Source organism: Hyperolius riggenbachi, chromosome 2 (genome assembly GCF_040937935.1).
Source record: "Hyperolius riggenbachi isolate aHypRig1 chromosome 2, aHypRig1.pri, whole genome shotgun sequence".
NCBI lineage: Eukaryota > Metazoa > Chordata > Amphibia > Anura > Hyperoliidae > Hyperolius > Hyperolius riggenbachi.
In genome coordinates, this window is record NC_090647.1 from 573,035,901 (window position 1) to 573,062,768 (window position 26,868).

Sequence of the window (26,868 nt, forward strand, 5' to 3'; positions counted from 1 at the left end):
TGTATACTGTGTGCTGCTCTCTCTATGTCTCTGTCTCATCTATCTGTATACTGTGTGCTGCTCTCTCTATGTCTCTGTCTCATCTCTCTGTATACTGTGTGCTGCTCTCTCTATGTCTCTGTCTCATCTCTCTGTATACTGTGTGCTGCTCTCTCTATGTCTCTGTCTCATCTCTCTGTATACTGTGTGCTGCTCTCTCTATGTCTCTGTCTCATCTCTCTGTATACTGTGTGCTGCTATCTCTATGTCTCTGTCTCATCTCTCTGTATACTGTGTGCTGCTATCTCTATGTCTCTGTCTCATCTATCTGTATACTGTGTGCTGCTCTCTCTGTCTCTGTCTCATCTATCTGTATACTGTGTGCTGCTCTCTCTATGTCTCTGTCTCATCTCTCTGTATACTGTGTGCTGCTCTCTCTGTCTCTGTCTCATCTCTCTGTATACTGTGTGCTGCTCTCTCTATGTCTCTGTCTCATCTATCTGTATACTGTGTGCTGCTCTCTCTATGTCTCTGTCTCATCTCTCTATATACTGTGTGCTGCTATCTCTATGTCTCTGTCTCATCTCTCTGTATACTGTGTGCTGCTATCTCTATGTCTCTGTCTCATCTATCTGTATACTGTGTGCTGCTCTCTCTGTCTCTGTCTCATCTATCTGTATACTGTGTGCTGCTCTCTCTATGTCTCTGTCTCATCTATCTGTATACTGTGTGCTGCTCTCTCTATGTCTCTGTCTCATCTATCTGTATACTGTGTGCTGCTCTCTCTATGTCTCTGTCTCATCTATCTGTATACTGTGTGCTGCTCTCTCTATGTCTCTGTCTCATCTATCTGTATACTGTGTGCTGCTCTCTCTATGTCTCTGTCTCATCTATCTGTATACTGTGTGCTGCTCTCTCTATGTCTCTGTCTCATCTATCTGTATACTGTGTGCTGCTCTCTCTATGTCTCTGTCTCATCTATCTGTATACTGTGTGCTGCTCTCTCTATGTCTCTGTCTCATCTCTCTGTATACTGTGTGCTGCTCTCTCTATGTCTCTGTCTCATCTCTCTGTATACTGTGTGCTGCTCTCTCTATGTCTCTGTCTCATCTCTCTGTATACTGTGTGCTGCTCTCTCTATGTCTCTGTCTCATCTATCTGTATACTGTGTGCTGCTCTCTCTATGTCTCTGTCTCATCTATCTGTATACTGTGTGCTGCTCTCTCTATGTCTCTGTCTCATCTCTCTGTATACTGTGTGCTGCTCTCTCTATGTCTCTGTCTCATCTATCTGTATACTGTGTGCTGCTCTCTCTATGTCTCTGTCTCATCTCTCTGTATACTGTGTGCTGCTCTCTCTATGTCTCTGTCTCATCTATCTGTATACTGTGTGCTGCTCTCTCTATGTCTCTGTCTCATCTCTCTGTATACTGTGTGCTGCTCTCTCTATGTCTCTGTCTCATCTATCTGTATACTGTGTGCTGCTCTCTCTATGTCTCTGTCTCATCTATCTGTATACTGTGTGCTGCTCTCTCTATGTCTCTGTCTCATCTATCTATATACTGTGTGCTGCTCTCTCTATGTCTCTGTCTCATCTATCTGTATACTGTGTGCTGCTCTCTCTGTCTCTGTCTCATCTCTCTGTATACTGTGTGCTGCTCTCTCTATGTCTCTGTCTCATCTCTCTGTATACTGTGTGCTGCTCTCTCTATGTCTCTGTCTCATCTATCTGTATACTGTGTGCTGCTCTCTCTATGTCTCTGTCTCATCTATCTGTATACTGTGTGCTGCTCTCTCTATGTCTCTGTCTCATCTCTCTGTATACTGTGTGCTGCTCTCTCTATGTCTCTGTCTCATCTATCTGTATACTGTGTGCTGCTCTCTCTATGTCTCTGTCTCATCTCTCTGTATACTGTGTGCTGCTCTCTCTATGTCTCTGTCTCATCTCTCTGTATACTGTGTGCTGCTCTCTCTCTGTCTCTGTCTCATCTATCTGTATACTGTGTGCTGCTCTCTCTATGTCTCTATCTCATCTATCTGTATACTGTGTGCTGCTCTCTCTATGTCTCTGTCTCATCTCTCTGTATACTGTGTGCTGCTCTCTCTATGTCTCTGTCTCATCTATCTGTATACTGTGTGCTGCTCTCTCTATGTCTCTGTCTCATCTATCTGTATACTGTGTGCTGCTCTCTCTATGTCTCTATCTCATCTATCTGTATACTGTGTGCTGCTCTCTCTATGTCTCTGTCTCATCTATCTGTATACTGTGTGCTGCTCTCTCTATGTCTCTGTCTCATCTCTCTGTATACTGTGTGCTGCTATCTCTCTGTCTCTGTCTCATCTATCTGTATACTGTGTGCTGCTCTCTCTATGTCTCTGTCTCATCTATCTGTATACTGTGTGCTGCTCTCTCTATGTCTCTGTCTCATCTCTCTGTATACTGTGTGCTGCTCTCTCTATGTCTCTGTCTCATCTATCTGTATACTGTGTGCTGCTCTCTCTATGTGTCTGTCTCATCTATCTGTATACTGTGTGCTGCTCTCTCTCTGTCTCTGTCTCATCTCTCTATATACTGTGTGCTGCTCTCTCTGTCTCTGTCTCATCTCTCTGTATACTGTGTGCTGCTCTCTCTCTGTCTCTGTCTCATCTATCTGTATACTGTGTGCTGCTCTCTCTCTGTCTCTGTCTCATCTATCTGTATACTGTGTGCTGCTCTCTATGTCTCTGTCTCATCTATCTGTATACTGTGTGCTGCTCTCTCTATGTCTCTGTCTCATCTATCTGTATACTGTGTGCTGCTCTCTCTCTGTCTCTGTCTCATCTATCTGTATACTGTGTGCTGCTCTCTCTATGTCTCTGTCTCATCTCTCTGTATACTGTGTGCTGCTCTCTCTATGTCTCTGTCTCATCTCTCTGTATACTGTGTGCTGCTCTCTCTATGTCTCTGTCTCATCTATCTGTATACTGTGTGCTGCTCTCTCTATGTCTCTGTCTCATCTATCTGTATACTGTGTGCTGCTCTCTCTATGTCTCTGTCTCATCTCTCTGTATACTGTGTGCTGCTCTCTCTATGTCTCTGTCTCATCTATCTGTATACTGTGTGCTGCTCTCTCTATGTCTCTGTCTCATCTATCTGTATACTGTGTGCTGCTCTCTCTATGTCTCTGTCTCATCTCTCTGTATACTGTGTGCTGCTCTCTCTATGTCTCTGTCTCATCTATCTGTATACTGTGTGCTGCTCTCTCTATGTCTCTGTCTCATCTATCTGTATACTGTGTGCTGCTCTCTCTATGTCTCTGTCTCATCTCTCTGTATACTGTGTGCTGCTCTCTCTATGTCTCTGTCTCATCTATCTGTATACTGTGTGCTGCTCTCTCTATGTCTCTGTCTCATCTATCTGTGCTGTGTGCTGCTCTCTCTCTGTCTCTGTCTCATCTATCTGTATACTGTGTGCTGCTCTCTCTCTGTCTCTGTCTCATCTCTCTGTATACTGTGTGCTGCTCTCTCTATGTCTCTGTCTCATCTATCTGTATACTGTGTGCTGCTCTCTCTATGTCTCTGTCTCATCTCTCTGTATACTGTGTGCTGCTCTCTCTATGTCTCTGTCTCATCTATCTGTATACTGTGTGCTGCTCTCTCTATGTCTCTGTCTCATCTCTCTGTATACTGTGTGCTGCTCTCTCTATGTCTCTGTCTCATCTATCTGTATACTGTGTGCTGCTCTCTCTCTGTCTCTGTCTCATCTCTCTGTATACTGTGTGCTGCTCTCTCTATGTCTCTGTCTCATCTCTCTGTATACTGTGTGCTGCTCTCTCTCTGTCTCTGTCTCATCTCTCTGTATACTGTGTGCTGCTCTCTCTATGTCTCTGTCTCATCTCTCTGTATACTGTGTGCTGCTCTCTCTATGTCTCTGTCTCATCTATCTGTATACTGTGTGCTGCTCTCTCTATGTCTCTGTCTCATCTATCTGTATACTGTGTGCTGCTCTCTCTATGTCTCTGTCTCATCTATCTGTATACTGTGTGCTGCTCTCTCTATGTCTCTGTCTCATCTCTCTGTATACTGTGTGCTGCTCTCTCTATGTCTCTGTCTCATCTCTCTGTATACTGTGTGCTGCTCTCTCTATGTCTCTGTCTCATCTCTCTGTATACTGTGTGCTGCTCTCTCTATGTCTCTGTCTCATCTATCTGTATACTGTGTGCTGCTCTCTCTATGTCTCTGTCTCATCTCTCTGTATACTGTGTGCTGCTCTCTCTGTCTCTGTCTCATCTATCTGTATACTGTGTGCTGCTCTCTCTATGTCTCTGTCTCATCTATCTGTATACTGTGTGCTGCTCTCTCTGTCTCTGTCTCATCTCTCTGTATACTGTGTGCTGCTCTCTCTATGTCTCTGTCTCATCTATCTGTATACTGTGTGCTGCTCTCTCTATGTCTCTGTCTCATCTCTCTGTATACTGTGTGCTGCTCTCTCTCTGTCTCTGTCTCATCTATCTGTATACTGTGTGCTGCTCTCTCTATGTCTCTGTCTCATCTATCTGTATACTGTGTGCTGCTCTCTCTATGTCTCTGTCTCATCTATCTGTATACTGTGTGCTGCTCTCTCTATGTCTCTGTCTCATCTATCTGTATACTGTGTGCTGCTCTCTCTATGTCTCTGTCTCATCTATCTGTATACTGTGTGCTGCTCTCTCTATGTCTCTGTCTCATCTATCTGTATACTGTGTGCTGCTCTCTCTCTGTCTCTGTCTCATCTATCTGTATACTGTGTGCTGCTCTCTCTCTCTGTCTCATCTATCTGTGCTGTGTGCTGCTCTCTCTCTGTCTCTGTCACGTGTGTGTCTCTGTGTCTGGGCTGTGTGCTGCTATCTATCTAGCTATGTGTGTCTGTGATATCTCATCACGTGTGTGCTCCTAATTATCTAACGTGTCTCTATAGCGGGGGCTTCCCTGGATATCAGCTCCTTCATCACTAGCACTAGGAGAAGGACACACTCTGTGTCATTATACCGCACAACTTTATCAGATGAGAAAAAGGGACACCCCTGGCCACGCCCTCACCACGCCTCTAGTCACGCATACCATAAAGGCTTCATAAGAAAAATATGTTGTTTTATAATTCAGACCACACTGGTCCTTTCTATCCTGGTCCATTTTCCTTCATAGTAACATTTTACAATGTAGTATTCTATCAATGTAAAGGTTGCAAGGAAAAGCCGGTGTTCCAACTAACTAGCATACATTGACAGAATAGCATACATTTAAAGTGATATACCCCTTGTTAGTAGAATCAGCTTCGCTCGCTGGGCTGCGGGCTCGGTCCTCGCTTCGCTCGGACAACTTTTTATTCTAACTCTTTATCCACTTGGATACTGGAGATTGCACATCAGCACACAGGCAGCTAACTGGGGTTGAAAAGGTTAATGCTGCTGATGGGTATTATGGGGTTAATGTCTGCCCTGCATGACTTTGCACATGCTCAGTAGCATTTGTAGGCTATTCTGTCGGGTATGCTAAAATGTTGGAACACCGGCACCATCTATTATCAATCTTCTGCTCTTTTATAAGGAAATCCCAGCAGATAAAGCAACGTTTCAAGGTTACACACCTCTTTGTCAAGCTTGCTGGAAGTCAAATACACACTGAATTTAAACAGACATCATTATGTATTACACATGATTAGCAGCATCCAATAGGATTTAAATCTATCTGCCCCAAGCATAACAGTCCTAAGCTAGTGGACCTGATGGGGAACTTCTACACAGCTGCTATGATAGGTTGCAGCACTGCAGGACCACCCACCTGTTCAGCACCTCATGATCTGACCAACCGCCGTCCTCCTGGGTCCACCGGATGTCACAACGGGTCCTGTCCTCCGCGCGTGGCGCATCTGATGGGCTCCCCGTGTATTATGTAGGCGCCGCTCTGGCAGCATGTTTACTACGGATACCAGGCGACAGCCACGTCGTATGCATGTAGGTGGGCTCTGATTGGTTGGCGGCGCCGGCCGCCCTCCCTGTTGTCATCTGGTGACGTCATCGGCTAGTAGCCGCTCACGTCTCCATAGAGTCCACCGAGACACGCTGGGACGGAGCTTAGGCTCCGCCCACTGCGTGTTTACACACAGGGAGCCCATTAGATACGCCACGCGCGGAGGACAGGACCCGTTGTGACATCCGGCGGACCCAGGAGGACGGCGGTTGGTCAGATCATGAGGTGCTGACCAGGTGGGTGGTCCTGCAGTGCTGCAACCTATCATAGCAGCTGTGTAGAAGTTCCCCATCAGGTCCACTAGCTTAGGACTGTTATGCTTGGGGCAGATAGATTTAAATCCTATTGGATGCTGCTAATCATGTGTAATACATAATGATGTCTGTTTAAATTCAGTGTGTATTTGACTTCCAGCAAGCTTGACAAAGAGGTGTGTAACCTTGAAACGTTGCTTTATCTGCTGGGATTTCCTTATTAAAGAGCAGAAGATTGATAATAGATGGTGCCGGCTTTTCCTTGCTATCTTGCTGATTGTTCCAGAGTGCTGCTGGACCAGGAACATCAAAGGGAATTATCCATTGAGTGCTACTACACTACTACCTACAAATCAATTTAAAGGTTGGGAATAAAGTTTAGAGTCCAACACTTTTTTTAGTATAGAAATATATATATTTACATAGAAAGAGGGACAAAGTCCTGAAAGAGGGACAAATGAGGATGAAAGAGTGACAGAAGGACAGGGCTCCCAAAAAGGGACTGTCCCTCCGAAAAAGGACCCATACCTCCTACAAAATAAATATTGGGCTTCCTGAGGATCAAAAAGTCACAATATATACCCCCTCATCACATCACTGCTGCACCACTGCAATGCCTTCTATACTGTGTACAATATATACCCCCTCATCACATCACTGCTGCACCACTGCAATGCCTTCTATACTGTGTACAATATATACCCCCTCATCACATCACTGCTGCACCACTGCAATGCCTTCTATACTGTGTACAATACATACCCCCTCATCACATCACTGCTGCACCACTGCAATGCCTTCTATACTGTGTACAATATATACCCCCTCATCACATCACTGCTGCACCACTGCAATGCCTTCTATACTGTGTACAATATATACCCCCTCATCACATCACTGCTGCAGCACGGCAATGCCTTCTATACTGTGTACAATATGTACCCCCTCATCACATCACTGCTGCACCACTGCAATGCCTTCTATACTGTGTACAATATATATCCCCTCATCCCATCACTGCTGCACCACTGCAATGCCTTCTATACTGTGTACAATATATAGCCCCTCATCACATCACTGCTGCAGCACGGCAATGCCTTCTATACTGTGTACAATATGTACCCCCTCATCACATCACTGCTGCACCACTGCAATGCCTTCTATACTGTGTACAATATATACCCACTCATCACATCACTGCTGCACCACTGCAATGCCTTCTATACTGTGTACAATATATACCCCCTCATCACATCACTGCTGCACCACGGCAATGCCTTCTATACTGTGTACAATATATACCCCCTCATGACATCACTGCTGCACCACTGCAATGCCTTCTATACTGTGTACAATATATAGCCCCTCATCACATCACTGCTGCACCACTGCAATGCCTTCTATACTGTGTACAATATATACCCCCTCATCACATCACTGCTGCACCACTGCAATGCCTTCTATACTGTGTACAATATATACCCCCTCATCACATCACTGCTGCACCACTGCAATGCCTTCTATACTGTGTACAATATATACCCCCTCATCACATCACTGCTGCACCACTGCAATGCCTTCTATACTGTGTACAATATATACCCCCTCATCACATCACTGCTGCACCACTGCAATGCCCTCTATACTGTGTACAATATATACCCACTCATCACATCACTGCTGCACCACTGCAATGCCTTCTATACTGTGTACAATATATACCCCTTCATCACATCACTGCTGCACCACTGCAATGCATTCTATACTGTACAATCTATACCCCCTCATCACATCACTGCTGCACCACTGCAATGCCTTCTATACTGTGTACAATATATACCTCCTCATCACATCACTGCTGCACCACTGCAATGCCTTTTATACTGTGTACAATATATACCCCCTCATCACATCACTGCTGCACCACTGCAATGCCCTCTATACTGTGTACAATATATACCCACTCATCACATCACTGCTGCACCACTGCAATGCCTTCTATACTGTGTACAATATATACCCACTCATCACATCACTGCTACATCACTGCTGCACCACTGCAATGCATTCTATACTGTACAATCTATAACCCCTCATCACATCACTGCTGCACCACTGCAATGCCTTCTATACTGTGTACAATATATACCCACTCATCACATCACTGCTGCACCACTGCAATGCCTTCTATACCGTGTACAATATATACCCACTCATCACATCACTGCTGCACCACTGCAATGCCTTCTATACTGTATACAATATATACCCCCTCGTCACATCACTGCTGCACCACTGCAATGCCTTCTATACTGTGTACAATATATACCCCCTCATGACATCACTGCTGCACCACTGCAATGCCTTCTATACTGTGCACAATATATACCCCCTCATCACATCACTGCTGCACCACTGCAATGCCTTCTATACTGTGTACAATATATACCCACTCATCACATCACTGCTGCACCACTGCAATGCCTTCTATACTGTGTACAATATATACCCCCTTATGACATCACTGCTGCACCACTGCAATGCCTTCTATACTGTGTACAATATATACCCTCTCATCACATCACTGCTGCACCACTGCAATGCCTTCTATACTGTGTACAATATATACCCCCTCATCACATCACTGCTACACCACTGCAATGCCTTCTATACTGTGTACAATATATACCACCTCATCACATCACTGCTGGACCACTGCTATGCCTTCTATACTGTGTACAATATATATCCCCTCATCACATCGCTGCTGCACCACTACAATGCCTTCTATACTGTGTACAATATATACCCCCTCATCACATCACTGCTGCACCACCGCAATGCCTTCTATACTGTATACAATATATACCCCCTCGTCACATCACTGCTGCAGCACGGCAATGCCTTCCATACTGTGTACAGTATATACCCCCTCATCACATCACTGCTGCAGCACGGCAATGCCTTCTATACTGTGTACAATATATACCCCCTCATCACATCACTGCTGCACCACTGCAATGCCTTCTATACTGTGTACAATATATACCTCCTCATCACATCACTGCTGCACCACTGCAATGCCTTTTATACTGTGTACAATATATACCCCCTCATCACATCACTGCTGCACCACTGCAATGCCCTCTATACTGTGTACAATATATACCCACTCATCACATCACTGCTGCACCACTGCAATGCCTTCTATACTGTGTACAATATATACCCACTCATCACATCACTGCTACATCACTGCTGCACCACTGCAATGCATTCTATACTGTACAATCTATAACCCCTCATCACATCACTGCTGCACCACTGCAATGCCTTCTATACTGTGTACAATATATACCCACTCATCACATCACTGCTGCACCACTGCAATGCCTTCTATACCGTGTACAATATATACCCACTCATCACATCACTGCTGCACCACTGCAATGCCTTCTATACTGTATACAATATATACCCCCTCGTCACATCACTGCTGCACCACTGCAATGCCTTCTATACTGTGTACAATATATACCCCCTCATGACATCACTGCTGCACCACTGCAATGCCTTCTATACTGTGCACAATATATACCCCCTCATCACATCACTGCTGCACCACTGCAATGCCTTCTATACTGTGTACAATATATACCCACTCATCACATCACTGCTGCACCACTGCAATGCCTTCTATACTGTGTACAATATATACCCCCTTATGACATCACTGCTGCACCACTGCAATGCCTTCTATACTGTGTACAATATATACCCTCTCATCACATCACTGCTGCACCACTGCAATGCCTTCTATACTGTGTACAATATATACCCCCTCATCACATCACTGCTACACCACTGCAATGCCTTCTATACTGTGTACAATATATACCACCTCATCACATCACTGCTGGACCACTGCTATGCCTTCTATACTGTGTACAATATATATCCCCTCATCACATCGCTGCTGCACCACTACAATGCCTTCTATACTGTGTACAATATATACCCCCTCATCACATCACTGCTGCACCACCGCAATGCCTTCTATACTGTATACAATATATACCCCCTCGTCACATCACTGCTGCAGCACGGCAATGCCTTCCATACTGTGTACAGTATATACCCCCTCATCACATCACTGCTGCAGCACGGCAATGCCTTCTATACTGTGTACAATATATACCCCCTCATCACATCACTGCTGCACCACCGCAATGCCTTCTATACTGTATACAATATATACCCCCTCGTCACATCACTGCTGCACCACTGCAATGCCTTCTATACTGTGTACAATATATACCCCCTCATGACATCACTGCTGCACCACTGCAATGCCTTCTATACTGTGTACAATATATACCCCCTCATCACATCACTGCTGCACCACTGCAATGCCTTCTATACTCTGTACAATATATACCCACTCATCACATCACTGCTGCACCACTGCAATGCCTTCTATACTGTGTACAATATATACCCCCTTATGACATCACTGCTGCACCATTGCTGCACCACTGCAATGCCTTCTATACTGTGTACAATATATACCCTCTCATCACATCACTGCTGCACCACTGCAATGCCTTCTATACTGTGTACAATATATACCCCCTCATCACATCACTGCTACACCACTGCAATGCCTTCTATACTGTGTACAATATATACCACCTCATCACATCACTGCTGGACCACTGCTATGCCTTCTATACTGTGTACAATATATATCCCCTCATCACATCGCTGCTGCACCACTGCAATGCCTTCTATACTGTGTACAATATATACCCCCTCATCACATCACTGCTGCACCACTGCACCACTGCAATGCCGCCTATACTGTGTACATACATATATACAGTATTGTATATCATATACCTCCCATGTCTCTGTGTGCTGTGTGTTATGTCACTGTGTAATATGTCCGGCCATTTTCTATCATCCTGTGTGTATAACATATATACAGTATAATTCCCTCATCACATCACTGCACCACTGCAATGCCTTCTATACTGTGTACAATATATACCCCCTCGTCACATCACTGCTGCACCACTGCAATGCCTTCTATACTGTGTACAATATATACCCCCTCATGACATCACTGCTGCACCACTGCAATGCCTTCTATACTGTGTACAATATATTCCCCCTTATCACATCACTGCTGCACCACTGCAATGCCTTCTATACTGTGTACAATATATACCCCCTCATCACATCACTGCTGCACCACTGCAATGCCTTCTATACTGTGTACAATATATATCCCCTCATCCCATCACTGCTGCACCACTGCAATGCCTTCTATACTGTGTACAATATATACCCCCTCATCACATCACTGCTGCACCACTGCAATGCCTTCTATACTGTGTACAATATATACCCCCTCATCACATCACTGCTGCACCACTGCAATGCCTTCCATACTGTGTACAATATATACCCCCTCATCACATCACTGCTGCACCACTGCAATGCCTTCTATACTGTGTACAATATATATCCCCTCATCCCATCACTGCTGCACCACTGCAATGCCTTCTATACTGTGTACAATATATACCCCCTCATCACATCACTGCTGCACCACTGCAATGCCGCCTATACTGTGTACATACATATATACAGTATTGTATATCATATACCTCCCATGTCTCTGTGTGCTGTGTGTTATGTCACTGTGTAATATGTCCGGCCATTTTCTATCATCCTGTGTGTATAACATATATACAGTATAATTCCCTCATCACATCACTGCACCACTGCAATGCCTTCTATACTGTGTACAATATATACCCCCTCATCACATCACTGCTGCACCACCGCAATGCCTTCTATACTGTATACAATATATACCCCCTCGTCACATCACTGCTGCACCACTGCAATGCCTTCTATACTGTGTACAATATATACCCCCTCATGACATCACTGCTGCACCACTGCAATGCCTTCTATACTGTGTACAATATATACCCCCTCATCACATCACTGCTGCAGCACGGCAATGCCTTCTATACTGTGTACAATATATACCCACTCATCACATCACTGCTGCACCACTGCAATGTCTTCTATACTGTGTACAATATATACCCCCTCATCACATCACTGCTGCACCACTGCAATGCCTTCTATACTGTGTACAATATATACCCCATCATCACATCACTGCTGCACCACTGCAATGCCTTCTATACTGTGTACAATATATATCCCCTCATCCCATCACTGCTGCACCACTGCAATGCCTTTTATACTGTGTACAATATATACCCCCTCATCACATCACTGCTGCACCACTGCAATGCCTTCTATACTGTGTACAATATATACCCCCTCATCACATCACTGCTGCACCACCGCAATGCCTTCCATACTGTGTACAGTATATACCCCCTCATCACATCACTGCTGCAGCACGGCAATGCCTTCTATACTGTGTACAATATATACCCCCTCATCACATCACTGCTGCACCACCGCAATGCCGTCTATACTGTGTACATACATATATACAGTATTGTATATCATATACCTCCCATGTCTCTGTGTGCTGTGTGTTATGTCACTGTGTAATATGTCCGGCCATTTTCTATCATCCTGTGTGTATAACATATATACAGTATAATTCCCTCATCACATCACTGCACCACTGCAATGCCTTCTATACTGTGTACAATATATACCCCCTCGTCACATCACTGCTGCACCACTGCAATGCCTTCTATACTGTGTACAATATATACCCCCTCATGACATCACTGCTGCACCACTGCAATGCCTTCTATACCCACTGCAATGCCTTCTATACCTACACTTATAGCAAATTAAAGATGGACCCCACTCACAAATTTCTGAAAAGATTGGAGAATATTCTTATGATGGGTAAAAGAGAAGGAATTCTAACAGAAGAAGAATTTGCTTACTTATATAATGATAATCCAAGAATTCCTGTATACTATCACTTACCCAAGATTCACAAACGAATAAAGGACCCCCCGGGGAGACCGATCATCTCGGGTATAGGGTCCATGACCTCTAATTTATCACGTTATGTGGATCAATACCTTCAAAAATCCGTAAAATTGACCCCTGCTTATTTAAAAGATACAGGCCATTTTTTGAGAATTCTTGGGGATATCCCTTGGGAAGGGGATTATTGGCTTTGTACTATTGACGTTAGTTCACTATACACAGTCATTCCCCATGATAAAGGCCTGGAGGCAGTGGAATTTTTTCTAACACAAGATGGTGAGCTGCCTACTGTTCAGATTGGGTTTGTCCTTCAGGCTATCCAATTTATCCTGAAGCACAATTATTTTGTGTTCGGGGGGCAACACTTCCTCCAGGGCACCGGGACGGCGATGGGGACCCGGTTCGCTCCGGCTTTTGCGAATCTTTATATGGCCCACTGGGAACGATTTATACTCGGTGGACCACAGGGCCCCGGAGCCGCCCTGGTGCTCTGGAGGAGGTTTATTGACGATGCCTTCTTTATATGGAGGGGCACTAGGGAGAGCCTGGAGGACTTCCTATCCTGGATCAATGTTAATGATTATAATCTAACTTTTACAGGAGACTTCAGTAAGGTTGAAGTTAATTTTTTAGATCTGACGGTGTTTGTGGAGAATAATGTTATCATGACTAAAACATATCGCAAGGAAGTAGATATAAACAGTTATATTAATGTGGACAGCTGCCACCATTTGAGGTGGTTGGCGAATGTTCCCCAAGGGCAGTTCCTGCGCTTGAGAAGAAACTGCACTACATTGGGTGATTTTGAGGAGGAAGCTGATAAGATGCAGGAGAGATTTGAGGGTAAAGGATATTGTTCGGAGAATATAATTTGCAAGAAATACCAAAAGGAAAAATCTATTGACAGACAAAACAGAGGAAAACATACGATTGGAACAGGATCCCAAAATTATATTGAATTATTCCTCACAAGCTATGAAACTGCGGAAGATCATAGGGAAATATTGGGGGATATTGAGGGAGGATGTCCTGCTGAATGACTTACTTCCACAGTATCCAGGAGTGATCTTTAAAAAATCACGCAATTTAGGTAACATCATAGCCCCCACGGTTAGAGAAACTAGGGGTAAAACCAAGGGGGGCTATTTTAAGAATTGTGGATTTTGTAGAATGTGTAGGGAATCACGGATGCCAGTTGAAAGAGTGAATGAGATCATCTCAACTACAGAGGGCAACAGTTTTCCCATTAAGGACATCATGAACTGTGACACTAAAGGTGTCATTTATGTCATTATTTGCCCCTGCTCAAAACAGTATGTAGGGAGGACTAAACGCCCCCTGAAAGAACGTTTAGGAGAACACTGTGCTAATATCATCAAAGGAAATAAAAAACACCCATTGTCTGATCACTACAAACAACAACATAACTGTAGAGTCTATGGTACGAGATTTTACGCGATAGAACTCGTGAAGAGACCATGGAGGGGAGGAGACTACATTCTTGAAATGTCTAGGCATGAAACGAATTGGATCTACAATTTAAATACTCTTGTGCCGGATGGCTTAAATAAAGATCTGGAACTTTATGCTTTTGAATGAATTCGAATCAATTCTCTGTAACAATGATGACATCACCATTCCCTTAAAAAACAGACCCCTCCAACCTGAAGCCAGCTTTGAGAAAGAAGGACGTTGCCTTCGAAACGCGTCAGCGATTGGCTAACTCTGTAGTGACGTCACGACTATTGAGGAAGGAGGTGTGTCCAACTAACACGCTACGTAGATCCAGGGGAACCGTTCCGGAAGTAAGATCAAGGGACGCCACACTACCCGCACTGGAGCCGGACATACCAGCCCGACACCGCTGTTTAGTCATCTTCAGTGGGTCACAGACTCTCCAGTGTTAGTCACCGGCCGGGACACACTGGATTGAGCGGCTTCAGGAATCTTACTCCATTCATGCAGGGGATCGTGAGTATTAGCTCACTCTTCATTGCGGACATTTGTTTTTACACATTGCTTCCTTACACTGTTGGTGAGTGGGAAATCCTCCATCAAAGTTATTTATATCAACTTGCGGAATCTGCAAGGATCTGTTACGCTATACACACTGAAGATATGATTGCTTGTTGACTTTGAACTGATCTATTTCTATGCTGCTATATTTAAACAAGGACATATCCTTTGCATTTTTAATTTTTATTATTTTTAGTGCACTTATCGACCCATTTTTTCTACTGCAGTAGATGTTTGAGATGATTGGTGCGTGGATGATTATGATATCTGTATTTATATTTATTAGTGGCTATGCCCACTGAACTGACCTACTGTAATCTGATTAATCAGTGATTGTGATTAAATTCATATTTTATATTTAGCGCTGCCTAATAATCGTTTAAAATGTGTACAATATATACCCCCTCATCAAATCACTGCTGCACCACTGCAATGCCTTCTATACTGTGTACAATATATACCCCCTCATCACATCACTGCTGCACCACTGCAATGCCTTCTATACTGTGTACAATATATACCCCCTCATCACATCACTGCTGCACCACTGCAATGCCTTCTATACTGTGTACAATATATACCCCCTCATCACATCACTGCTGCACCACTGCAATGCCTTCTAAACTGTGTACAATATATACCTCCTCATCACATCACTGCTGCACCACTGCAATGCCTTCTATACTGTGTACAATATATACCCCCTCATCACATCACTGCTGCACCACTGCAATGCCTTCTATACTGTGTACAATATATACCCCATCATCACATCACTGCTGCACCACTGCAATGCCTTCTATACTGTGTACAATATATATCCCCTCATCCCATCACTGCTGCACCACTGCAATGCCTTCTATACTGTGTACAATATATACCCCCTCATCACATCACTGCTGCACCACTGCAATGCCTTCTATACTGTGTACAATATATACCCCCTCATCACATCACTGCTGCACCACTGCAATGCCTTCTATACTGTGTACAATATATACCCCCTCATCACATCACTGCTGCACCACTGCAATGCCTTCTATACTGTGTACAATATATATCCCCTCATCCCATCACTGCTGCACCACTGCAATGCCTTCTATACTGTGTACAATATATACCCCCTCATCACATCACTGCTGCACCACTGCAATGCCGTCTATACTGTGTACATACATATATACAGTATTGTATATCATATACCTCCCATGTCTCTGTGTGCTGTGTGTTATGTCACTGTGTAATATGTCCGGCCATTTTCTATCATCCTGTGTGTATAACATATATACAGTATAATTCCCTCATCACATCACTGCACCACTGCAATGCCTTCTATACTGTGTACAATATATACCCCCTCATCACATCACTGCTGCACCACTGCAATGCCTTCTATACTGTGTACAATATATACCCCCTCATGACATCACTGCTGCACCACTGCAATGCCTTCTATACTGTGTACAATATATACCCCCTCATCACATCACTGCTGCAGCACGGCAATGCCTTCTATACTGTGTACAATATATACCCACTCATCACATCACTGCTGCACCACTGCAATGTCTTCTATACTGTGTACAATATATACCCCCTCATCACATCACTGCTGCACCACTGCAATGCCTTCTATACTGTGTACAATATATACCCCATCATCACATCACTGCTGCACCACTGCAATGCCTTCTATACTGTGTACAATATATACCCCCTCATCACATCACTGCTGCACCACTGCAATGCCTTCTATACTGTGTACAATATATACCCCTTCATCACATCACTGCTGCACCACTGCAATGCCTTCTATACTGTGTACAATATATACCCCCTCATCACATCACTGCTGCACCACTGCAATGCCTTCTATACTGTGTACAGCCCATATATACAGTATTGTATATCATATACCTCCCATGTCTCTGTGTGCTGTGTGTTATGTCGCTGTATAATATGTCCGGTCATTTCCTATCATCCTGTGTGTATAACATATATACAGTATAATCCCCTCATCACATCACTGCTGCACCACTGCAATGCCTTCTATACTGTGTACAATATATACACCCTCGTCACATCACTGCTACACCACTGCAATGCCTTCTATACTGTGTACAATATATACCCCCTCATCACATCACTGCTGCACCACTGCAATGCCTTCTATACTGTGTACAATATATACCCCCTCATCACATCACTGCTGCACCACTGCAACGCCTTCTATACTGTGTACAATATATACCCCCTCATCACATCACTGCTGCAGCACGGCAATGCCTTCTATACTGTGTACAATATATACCCCTTCATCACATCACTGCTGCACCACTGCAATGCCTTCTATACTGTGTACAATATATACCCCCTCATCACATCACTGCTGCACCACTGCAATGCCTTCTATACTGTGTACAGCCCATATATACAGTATTGTATATCATATACCTCCCATATCTCTGTGTGATGTGTGTTATGTCGCTGTATAATATGTCCGGTCATTTCCTATCATCCTGTGTGTATAACATATATACAGTATAATCCCCTCATCACATCACTGCTGCACCACTGCAATGCCTTCTATACTGTGTACAATATATACCCCCTCATCACATCACTGCTGCACCACTGCAACGCCTTCTATACTGTGTACAATCTATACCCCCCCTCATCACATCACTGCTGCACCACTGCAATGCCTTCTATACTGTGTACAATATATACCCCCTCATCACATCACTGCTGCTCCACTGCAATGCCTTCTATACTGTGTACAATATATACCCCCTCATCACATCACTGCTGCACCACTGCAATGCCTTCTATACTGTGTACAATACATACCCCCTCATCACATCGCTGCTGCACCACGGCAATGCCTTCTATACTGTGTACAATATATACCCCCTCATCACATCACTGCTGCACCACTGCAATGCCTTCTATACTGTGTACAATATATACCCCCTCATCACATCACTGCTGCACCACTGCAATGCGTTCTATACTGTGTACAATATATACCCCCTCATCACATCACTGCTGCACCACTGCAATGCGTTCTATACTGTGTACAATATATACCCCCTCATCACATCACTGCTACACCACTACAATGCCTTCTATACTGTGTACAATATATACCCCCTCATCACATCACTGCTGCACCACTACAATGCCTTCTATACTGTGTACAATATATACCCCCTCATCACATCACTGCTGCACCACTGCAATGCCTTCTATACTGTGTACAATATATACCCCCTCATCACATCACTGCTGCACCACTGCAATGCCTTCTATACTGTGTACAATATATACCCCCTCATCACAACACTGCTGCACCACTGCAATGCCTCCTATACTGTGTACAGCCCATATATACAGTATTGTATATCCTATACCTCCCATATCTCTGTGTGCTGTGTGTTATGTCGCTGTATAATGTCCGGTCATTTCCTATCATCCTGTGTGTATAACATATATACAGTATAATCCCCTCATCACATCACTGCTGCACCACTGCAATGCCTTCTATACTGTGTACAATATATACCCCCTCATCACATCACTGCTGCTCCACTGCAATGCCTTCTATACTGTGTACAATATATACCCCCCCATCACATCACTGCTGCACCACTGCAATGCCTTCTATACTGTGTACAATATATACCCCCTCATCACAACACTGCTGCACCACTGCAATGCCTTCTATACTGTGTACAATATATACCCCCTCATCACATCACTGCTGCTCCACTGCAATGCCTTCTATACTGTGTACAATACATACCCCCTCATCACATCGCTGCTGCACCACGGCAATGCCTTCTATACTGTGTACAATATATACCCCCTCATGACATCACTGCTGCACCACTGCAATGCCTTCTATACTGTGTACAATATATACCCCCTCATCACATCACTGCTGCACCACTGCTATGCCTTCTATACTGTGTACAATATATACCCCCTCATCACATCGCTGCTGCACCACTGCAGTGCCTTCTATACTGTGTACAATATATACCCACTCATCACATCACTGCTGCACCACTGCAATGCCTTCTATACTGTGTACAATATATACCCCCTCATCACAACACTGCTGCACCACTGCAATGCCTTCTATACTGTGTACAATATATACCCCCTCATCACATCACTGCTGCTCCACTGCAATGCCTTCTATACTGTGTACAATACATACCCCCTCATCACATCACTGCTGCACCACTGCAATGCCTTCTATACTGTGTACAATATATACCCCCTCATCACATCACTGCTGCACCACTGCAATGCCTTCTATACTGTGTACAATATATACCCCCTCATCACATCACTGCTGCACCACTGCAATGCCTTTTATACTGTGTACAATATATACCCCCTCATCACATCACTGCTGCACCACTGCAATGCCTTCTATACTGTGTACAATATATACCCCCTCATCACATCACTGCTGCACCACTGCAATGCCTTCTATACTGTGTACAATATGTACCCCCTCATCGCATCACTGCTGCACCACTGCAATGCCTTCTATACTGTGTACAATATGTACCCCCTCATCACATCACTGCTGCACCACTGCAGTGCCTTCTATAATGTGTACAATCTATACCCCCCCTCATCACATCACTGCTGCACCACTGCAATGCTTTCTATACGGTGTACAGCCCTCCATACAAGGACCATACAAGCACAGAATGCTGCTGCCAGACCAGCCTCTCCACCAGGGCAGTTTCTACGCTATACAGCTCCCAGGGTGAAGGCGTATACATTTTGCCCCCCATAGGCTGGACACACTATTGCAATGCAGCAGCCAGAGGTGCCCCCCAGTATTTGCCCCCTATATAGCTAGTCAGACATGGCCCTCAGTATTAGCCAGAGGGAGCCCCCCACCCTGTACAGGTAGCCAGGAGCAGTTCCCAGCAGAGGTAGTCAGGGAGCCCACCACCATGCGGGTAGCCTTCATTTAGGTAGGTAAAGTGTCCCCATATAGCCAGAGAGCCCCCTCCCATTTATCTGGAGAGCCCCCTGTTTAGCAAGAGGTCACTGTCGCCCTGTGTACCCAGAGGGCCCCGCTGTTTTCCAGAGAGTCTCCAAGCTTTGCCAGAGAGCTGCCATTTAGTTAGGGAGCCCACCCCTTCAGTCAGAGCCCCCCCTTTAGGGAGAGTTAAGCCCCCGTGTAGTCAAAGACCCCCACCTAGGTAGCCAGAGAGCCCCCCATTTAGCTAGAGTCCCCCTTTAGGTAGCCAGGGAGAGGACCAGTGTTGCCAGGGAGCCCCCCTTTTAGCCAGCGTCCCCCCTGTATCTAGAGCAGGAGGGGGGCGGCAGCAGCAGTGGGGGCCTGTAGGTAGCCGGAGTGCAGGAGGGTGAGGGCGGAGCTTGAAGAGTGGCAGCGGGAGCATAACTCACTGGTCTGAGACACACACGTGCTGCCCGCATCTCCCTTCCTGCTTCTCACTTCCTGTATCTCTGGTAACAGTGTCAAAAACCCGAGCGGTTCTTGCCTTTTTCATGATTGCTAACTCAGTAAAGGACCAGCCCTTAAAGCGTTGCTATCATATAAATCCGGCATAGTGGGGTCTGAACCCTCTATAACAGTAATTATAGATTGACGTGTACCTTGAAATGAATCAGAGCACTCAGTATGGGATTTTATATAAAAAATTGTATTTGCTTATCATACAGCTTATATACAAAATATGAACAGTTCCAAGTAGTGTTTCCTTCTAACAGTATTCCATCTTATCAGGGCTTTATAGCCAAGCGATTATCAATCTTCTAAGTACATTCAAAAAAGAATATAACAGTTGTGTTATGTAGAATAAGATCAAAAGTAGTCTCCTCTGTATCAATAGCTGTGTATGTAATAGCTGTGTATGTAATAGCTGTGTATCCAATAGCTGTGTATCCAATAGCTGTGTATCTAATAGCTGTGTATCTAATAGCTGTGTATCTAATAGCTGTGTATCTAATAGCTGTGTATCTAATAGCTGTGTATCTAATAGCTGTGTATCTAATAGCTGTGTATCTAATAGCTGTGTATCTAATAGCTGTGTATCTAATAGCTGTGTATCTAGTAGCTGTGTATCAATAGCTGTGTATCTAGTAGCTGTGTATGTAATAGCTGTGTATATAATAGCTGTGTATATAATAGCTGTGTATGTAATAGCTGTGTATGTAATAGCTGTGTATGTAATAGCTGTGTATATAATAGCTGTGTATGTAATAGCTGTGTATGTAATAGCTGTGTATGTAGTAGCTGTGTATGTAGTAGCTGTGTATGTAGTAGCTGTGTATGTAGTAGCTGTGTATGTAATAGCTGTGTATGTAATAGCTGTGTATGTAATAGCTGTGTATGTAATAGCTGTGTATCTAATAGCTGTGTATCTAATAGCTGTGTATCTAATAGCTGTGTATCTAATAGCTGTGTATCTAATAGCTGTGTATCTAATAGCTGTGTATCTAATAGCTGTGTATCTAGTAGCTGTGTATCTAGTAGCTGTGTATCTAGTAGCTGTGTATCTAGTAGCTGTGTATCTAGTAGCTGTGTATCTAGTAGCTGTGTATCTATAATAGCTGTGTATCTAGTAGCTGTGTATCTAGTAGCTGTGTATCAAAAGGCCCATACTCACGGGCGAGAAATTTGGCCTGTCGCCAGCACACGTGAGCGTGTGGGCGACAGGCCGGCGACAGCTTCTCGCCAGGTCCCTCCGCGTACACACGCGGAAGAGGGACCAGCGGCAAGGCGGAAGCTGTCGCTGACGTTCCTCCTCCCCCCGCCGGAAGCTCCATGTACCTACATGGAGGTTGCTGTCGCTAGTCCGCGTACTCACGCGGACTAGCGACAGTTGCGGCGGGGGGGCAGCGGCGACTGTCGCCATGCGATTGAAAGTTTCAATCGCATGGCGACATGAGCGGCGGGCGACAGTTCGGGGTGTGCGACGGCCCATACTCACGGGCGACCTGCCGCCGCAACACGCGCGCGCCGCGTGTTGAGGCGACAAAAGTTCCTCGTGAGTATGGGCCATAATAGCTGTGTATCTAGTAGCTGTGTATATAGTAGCTGTGTATATAATAGCTGTGTATATAATAGCTGTGTATCTAGTAGCTGTGTATCTAGTAGCTGTGTATATAATAGCTGTGTATCTAGTAGCTGTGTATCTAGTAGCTGTGTATCTAGTAGCTGTGTATCTAGTAGCTGTGTATCTAGTAGCTGTGTATCTAGTAGCTGTGTATCTAGTAGCTGTGTATCTAGTAGCTGTGTATCTAGTAGCTGTGTATCTAGTAGCTGTGTATCTAGTAGCTGTGTATCTAGTAGCTGTGTATCTAGTAGCTGTGTATCTAGTAGCTGTGTATCTAGTAGCTGTGTATCTAGTAGCTGTGTATCTAGTAGCTGTGTATCTAGTAGCTGTGTATCTAGTAGCTGTGTATCTAGTAGCTGTGTATCTAGTAGCTGTGTATCTAGTAGCTGTGTATCTAGTAGCTGTGTATCTAGTAGCTGTGTATCTAGTAGCTGTGTATCTAGTAGCTGTGTATCTAGTAGCTGTGTATCTAGTAGCTGTGTATCTAGTAGCTGTGTATCTAGTAGCTGTGTATCTAGTAGCTGTGTATCTAGTAGCTGTGTATCTAGTAGCTGTGTATCTAGTAGCTGTGTATCTAGTAGCTGTGTATCTAGTAGCTGTGTATCTAGTAGCTGTGTATCTAGTAGCTGTGTATCTAGTAGCTGTGTATCTAGTAGCTGTGTATCTAGTAGCTGTGTATCTAGTAGCTGTGTATCTAGTAGCTGTGTATCTAGTAGCTGTGTATCTAGTAGCTGTGTATCTAGTAGCTGTGTATCTAGTAGCTGTGTATCTAGTAGCTGTGTATCTAGTAGCTGTGTATCTAGTAGCTGTGTATCTAGTAGCTGTGTATCTAGTAGCTGTGTATCTAGTAGCTGTGTATCTAGTAGCTGTGTATCTAGTAGCTGTGTATCTAGTAGCTGTGTATCTAGTAGCTGTGTATCTAGTAGCTGTGTATCTAGTAGCTGTGTATCTAGTAGCTGTGTATCTAGTAGCTGTGTATCTAGTAGCTGTGTATCTAGTAGCTGTGTATCTAGTAGCTGTGTATCTAACGGCCCATACTCACGGGCGACCTGTCGCCGCAACACGCGCGCGCCGCGTGTTGAGGCGACAAAAGTCCCTCGTGAGTATGGGCCATTTGGCTCCGATTGATGGCCCATACTCACGAGGGACTTTTGTCGCCTCAACGCGCGCGCGTGTTGCGGCGACAGGTCGCCCGTGAGTATGGGCAGTCGCACGCGCGCGCACCCCGAACTGTCGCCCGCCGCTCTTGTCGCCATGCGATTGAAAGTTTCAATCGCATGGCAACAGTCGCCGCCGCACCTCCGCCGCAACTGTCGCTAGTCCGCGTGAGTACGCGGACTAGCGACAGCAACCTCCATAGAGGTGAATGAAGCTTCCGGCGGGGGGAGGAGGAACGTCGGCGACAGCTTCCGTCTCGCCGCTGGTCCCTCTTCCGCGTGTGTATGCGGAGGGACCTGGAGAGAAGCTGTCGCCGGCCTGTCGCTAGCACGCTCACGTGTGCTGGCGACAGGCAACTTCTGCAGCCCGTGAGTACGGGCCATAAAGGCCCATACTCACGGGGGACGGCCGTCGCCGCAACCGCGTGGCACGCGCATGTTGCGGCGACAGTTCCCCCGTGTGTATGATGCGCGCGCCCCGAACCGTCGCAGCTGTCGCCAGGCGATTGACATGTTCAATCGCCGGCTACAGTCGTCGCCGCAACCTCGCCGGAACTGTCGCTAGCCCCGCATGTGTATGCGGGCTAGCGACAGCTACCCACACACACCACACGGAGCTTCCGGCGGGGGGGAGGAAACTCGGCGACAGCTTCCGCCGCATCGCTAATCCCTCTGCTGCCGTGTGGATGCAGAGGGATTTGGCGACGAGCTGTCGCCGAACTGCCGCCGAACTGTCGCGCACACGCTCCCGTGTGCGGCGACAGCTACAATTGTACCCCCGTGGGTACTTAGCTTAATAGCTGTGTATATAATAGCTGTGTATCTAGTAGCTGTGTATCTTAAGGCCCATACTCACGAGTGACATTTGTCGCCGCAACACGCGGCGCGCGCGTGTTGCGGCGACAGGTCGCCCGTGAGTATGGGCCGCCGCACGCGCGCGCACCCCGAACTGTCGCCCGTCGCTCATGTCGCCAGGCGATTGAAACTTTCAATCGCATGGCGACAGTCGCCGCTGCCCCCCCGCCGCAACTGTCGCTAGTCCGCGTGAGTACACGGACTAGCGACAGCAACCTCCATGTAGGTACATGGAGCTTCCGGCGGGGGGAGGAGGAACGTCAGCGACAGCTTCCGCCTTGCCGCTGGTCCCTCTTCCGCGTGTGTACGCGGAGGGACCTGGCGAGAAGCTGTCGCCCACACGCTCACGTGTGCTGGCGACAGGCCACATTTCTCGCCCGTGAGTATGGGCCTTTAATAGCTGTGTATCTAGTAGCTGCGTATCTAGTAGCTGCGTATCTAGTAGCTGCGTATCTAATAGCTGCGTATCTAATAGCTGCGTATCTAATAGCTGCGTATCTAATAGCTGCGTATCTAATAGCTGTGTATCTAATAGCTGTGTATCTAATAGCTGTGTATCTAATAGCTGTGTATCTAATAGCTGTGTATCTAATAGCTGTGTATCTAATAGCTGTGTATCTAATAGCTGTGTATCTAAAGGCCCATACACACAGGCTACAACTGTTTCTGGAAACACATGGCGCGCGCATGTTGCAGCAACAGGTCCTCCATGTGTATGAGGCGCGCGCAAGCAACTGTTGCTAGTCAGAGCTGTCTCCAGGCGATTGACTTGTTCAATCCCCGGCAACAGCTGTTTCAGCAACCGTCCCTAGTCTCAAGTCGGTGCAGTCGTGTGTATGCTAGTCTCTAGCAACTCTTGTGAGTCCGACAGTTCATTGAACCTGCGACAGAAGTTGCTGAGCAACAGTTTCCGCTATGTTGCAGACAGGTTGTTGCCGCGTGTATACAATCGTTGCTTGTATACAACTGTCGTTGCTGGAGACTTTCAACTGTTGCTTGTCTCCATGCAACTGCAGACATCCGTGCCTCATGTGTATGTAGCTTTATAGCTGTGTATCTAATAGCTGTGTATCTAAGCTGTGTATCTAGTAGCTGTGTATCTAGTAGCTGTGTATCTAGTAGCTGTGTATCTAGTAGCTGTGTATCTAGTAGCTGTGCATCTAGTAGCTGTGCATCTAGTAGCTGTGTATCTAGTAGCTGTGTATCTAGTAGCTGTGTATATAGTAGCTGTGTATATAGTAGCTGTGTATATAGTAGCTGTGTATATAGTAGCTGTGTATCTAGTAGCTGTGTATCTAGTAGCTGTGTATCTAGTAGCTGTGTATCTAGTAGCTGTGTATCTAGTAGCTGTGTATCTAGTAGCTGTGTATCTAGTAGCTGTGTATCTAGTAGCTGTGTATCTAGTAGCTGTGTATCTAGTAGCTGTGTATCTAGTAGCTGTGTATCTAGTAGCTGTGTATCTAGTAGCTGTGTATCTAGTAGCTGTGTATCTAGTAGCTGTGTATCTAGTAGCTGTGTATCTAGTAGCTGTGTATCTAGTAGCTGTGTATCTAGTAGCTGTGTATCTAGTAGCTGTGTATCTAGTAGCTGTGTATCTAGTAGCTGTGTATCTAGTAGCTGTGTATCTAGTAGCTGTGTATCTAGTAGCTGTGTATCTAGTAGCTGTGTATCTAGTAGCTGTGTATCTAGTAGCTGTGTATCTAGTAGCTGTGTATCTAGTAGCTGTGTATCTAGTAGCTGTGTATCTAGTAGCTGTGTATCTAGTAGCTGTGTATCTAGTAGCTGTGTATCTAGTAGCTGTGTATCTAGTAGCTGTGTATCTAGTAGCTGTGTATGTAATAGCTGTGTATCTAGTAGCTGTGTATCTAGTAGCTGTGTATCTAGTAGCTGTGTATCTAGTAGCTGTGTATGTAATAGCTGTGTATGTAATAGCTGTGTATCTAGTAGCTGTGTATCTAGTAGCTGTGTATCTAGTAGCTGTGTAAAACTTGTAGTAATCTTCTTAAAGAAATAGCATAAAAAATAGCTTCTAAAAAAACTTCTTGGTAACATCTTAACAGAACTTAATGCTGAAAAATGAATAAAGTAAATCACCAGAATATTAAGCATATTACCCCCTCTGTCATCTCTTCAGCATCTAGAACCACTTGTGGGAAGGTAGCTTCTGTCTCGTGTGTCTTCTCAGGAGATTGCTGGGCTTCTGCAAACTATGAGCTTTCAGCTCCTACTTTTATAGGGGTTGGAGGCAATATGGCTGCCTAATCTGGACTTTCCCTGAATCCCAGGCTCTGATTGGCTAAAGCTTTCGTGCGTCAATGCTTTATCATGTTTTGATTACCTAAGTCACAATATTATTGTTTATAAATTCTTAATTACCTTATCTTGTGGGATTTTATGTAGGTTTGCAATGTTTACACATTCTAATCAGGTCATTTCTGACGCAGTTAATTAAAAATGGACGTCACCAGCCATCTTGTCTGCTGGCTGCCCCAGACATTGA

At 45.1% G+C, this 26,868-nt stretch overlaps 1 protein-coding gene across 6 annotated transcripts in view; it reads left to right on the plus strand.

Moving 5' to 3' along the window:
* The window catches only part of WDR4 (WD repeat domain 4), a 232,636-nt gene that overhangs the window by 77,256 nt on the left and 128,512 nt on the right, over positions 1-26,868 (plus strand). The window contains exon 1 of one of the 6 annotated variants that reach the window (XM_068271049.1): positions 15,150-15,196. The exons of 3 other annotated variants lie outside the window; for them this stretch is intronic. Coding sequence is in view for 1 of the 3 variants with exons in the window: in XM_068271045.1 (XP_068127146.1) it covers positions 25,205-25,226 (22 nt within the window). In the remaining 2 variants the exon portion in view is untranslated. Of the gene's footprint in view, positions 1-15,149; positions 15,197-20,697; positions 20,747-25,181; positions 25,227-26,868 lie in introns of those variants that run through there. 2 more of the 6 variants (XM_068271050.1, XM_068271045.1) reach the window with 2 other exon arrangements.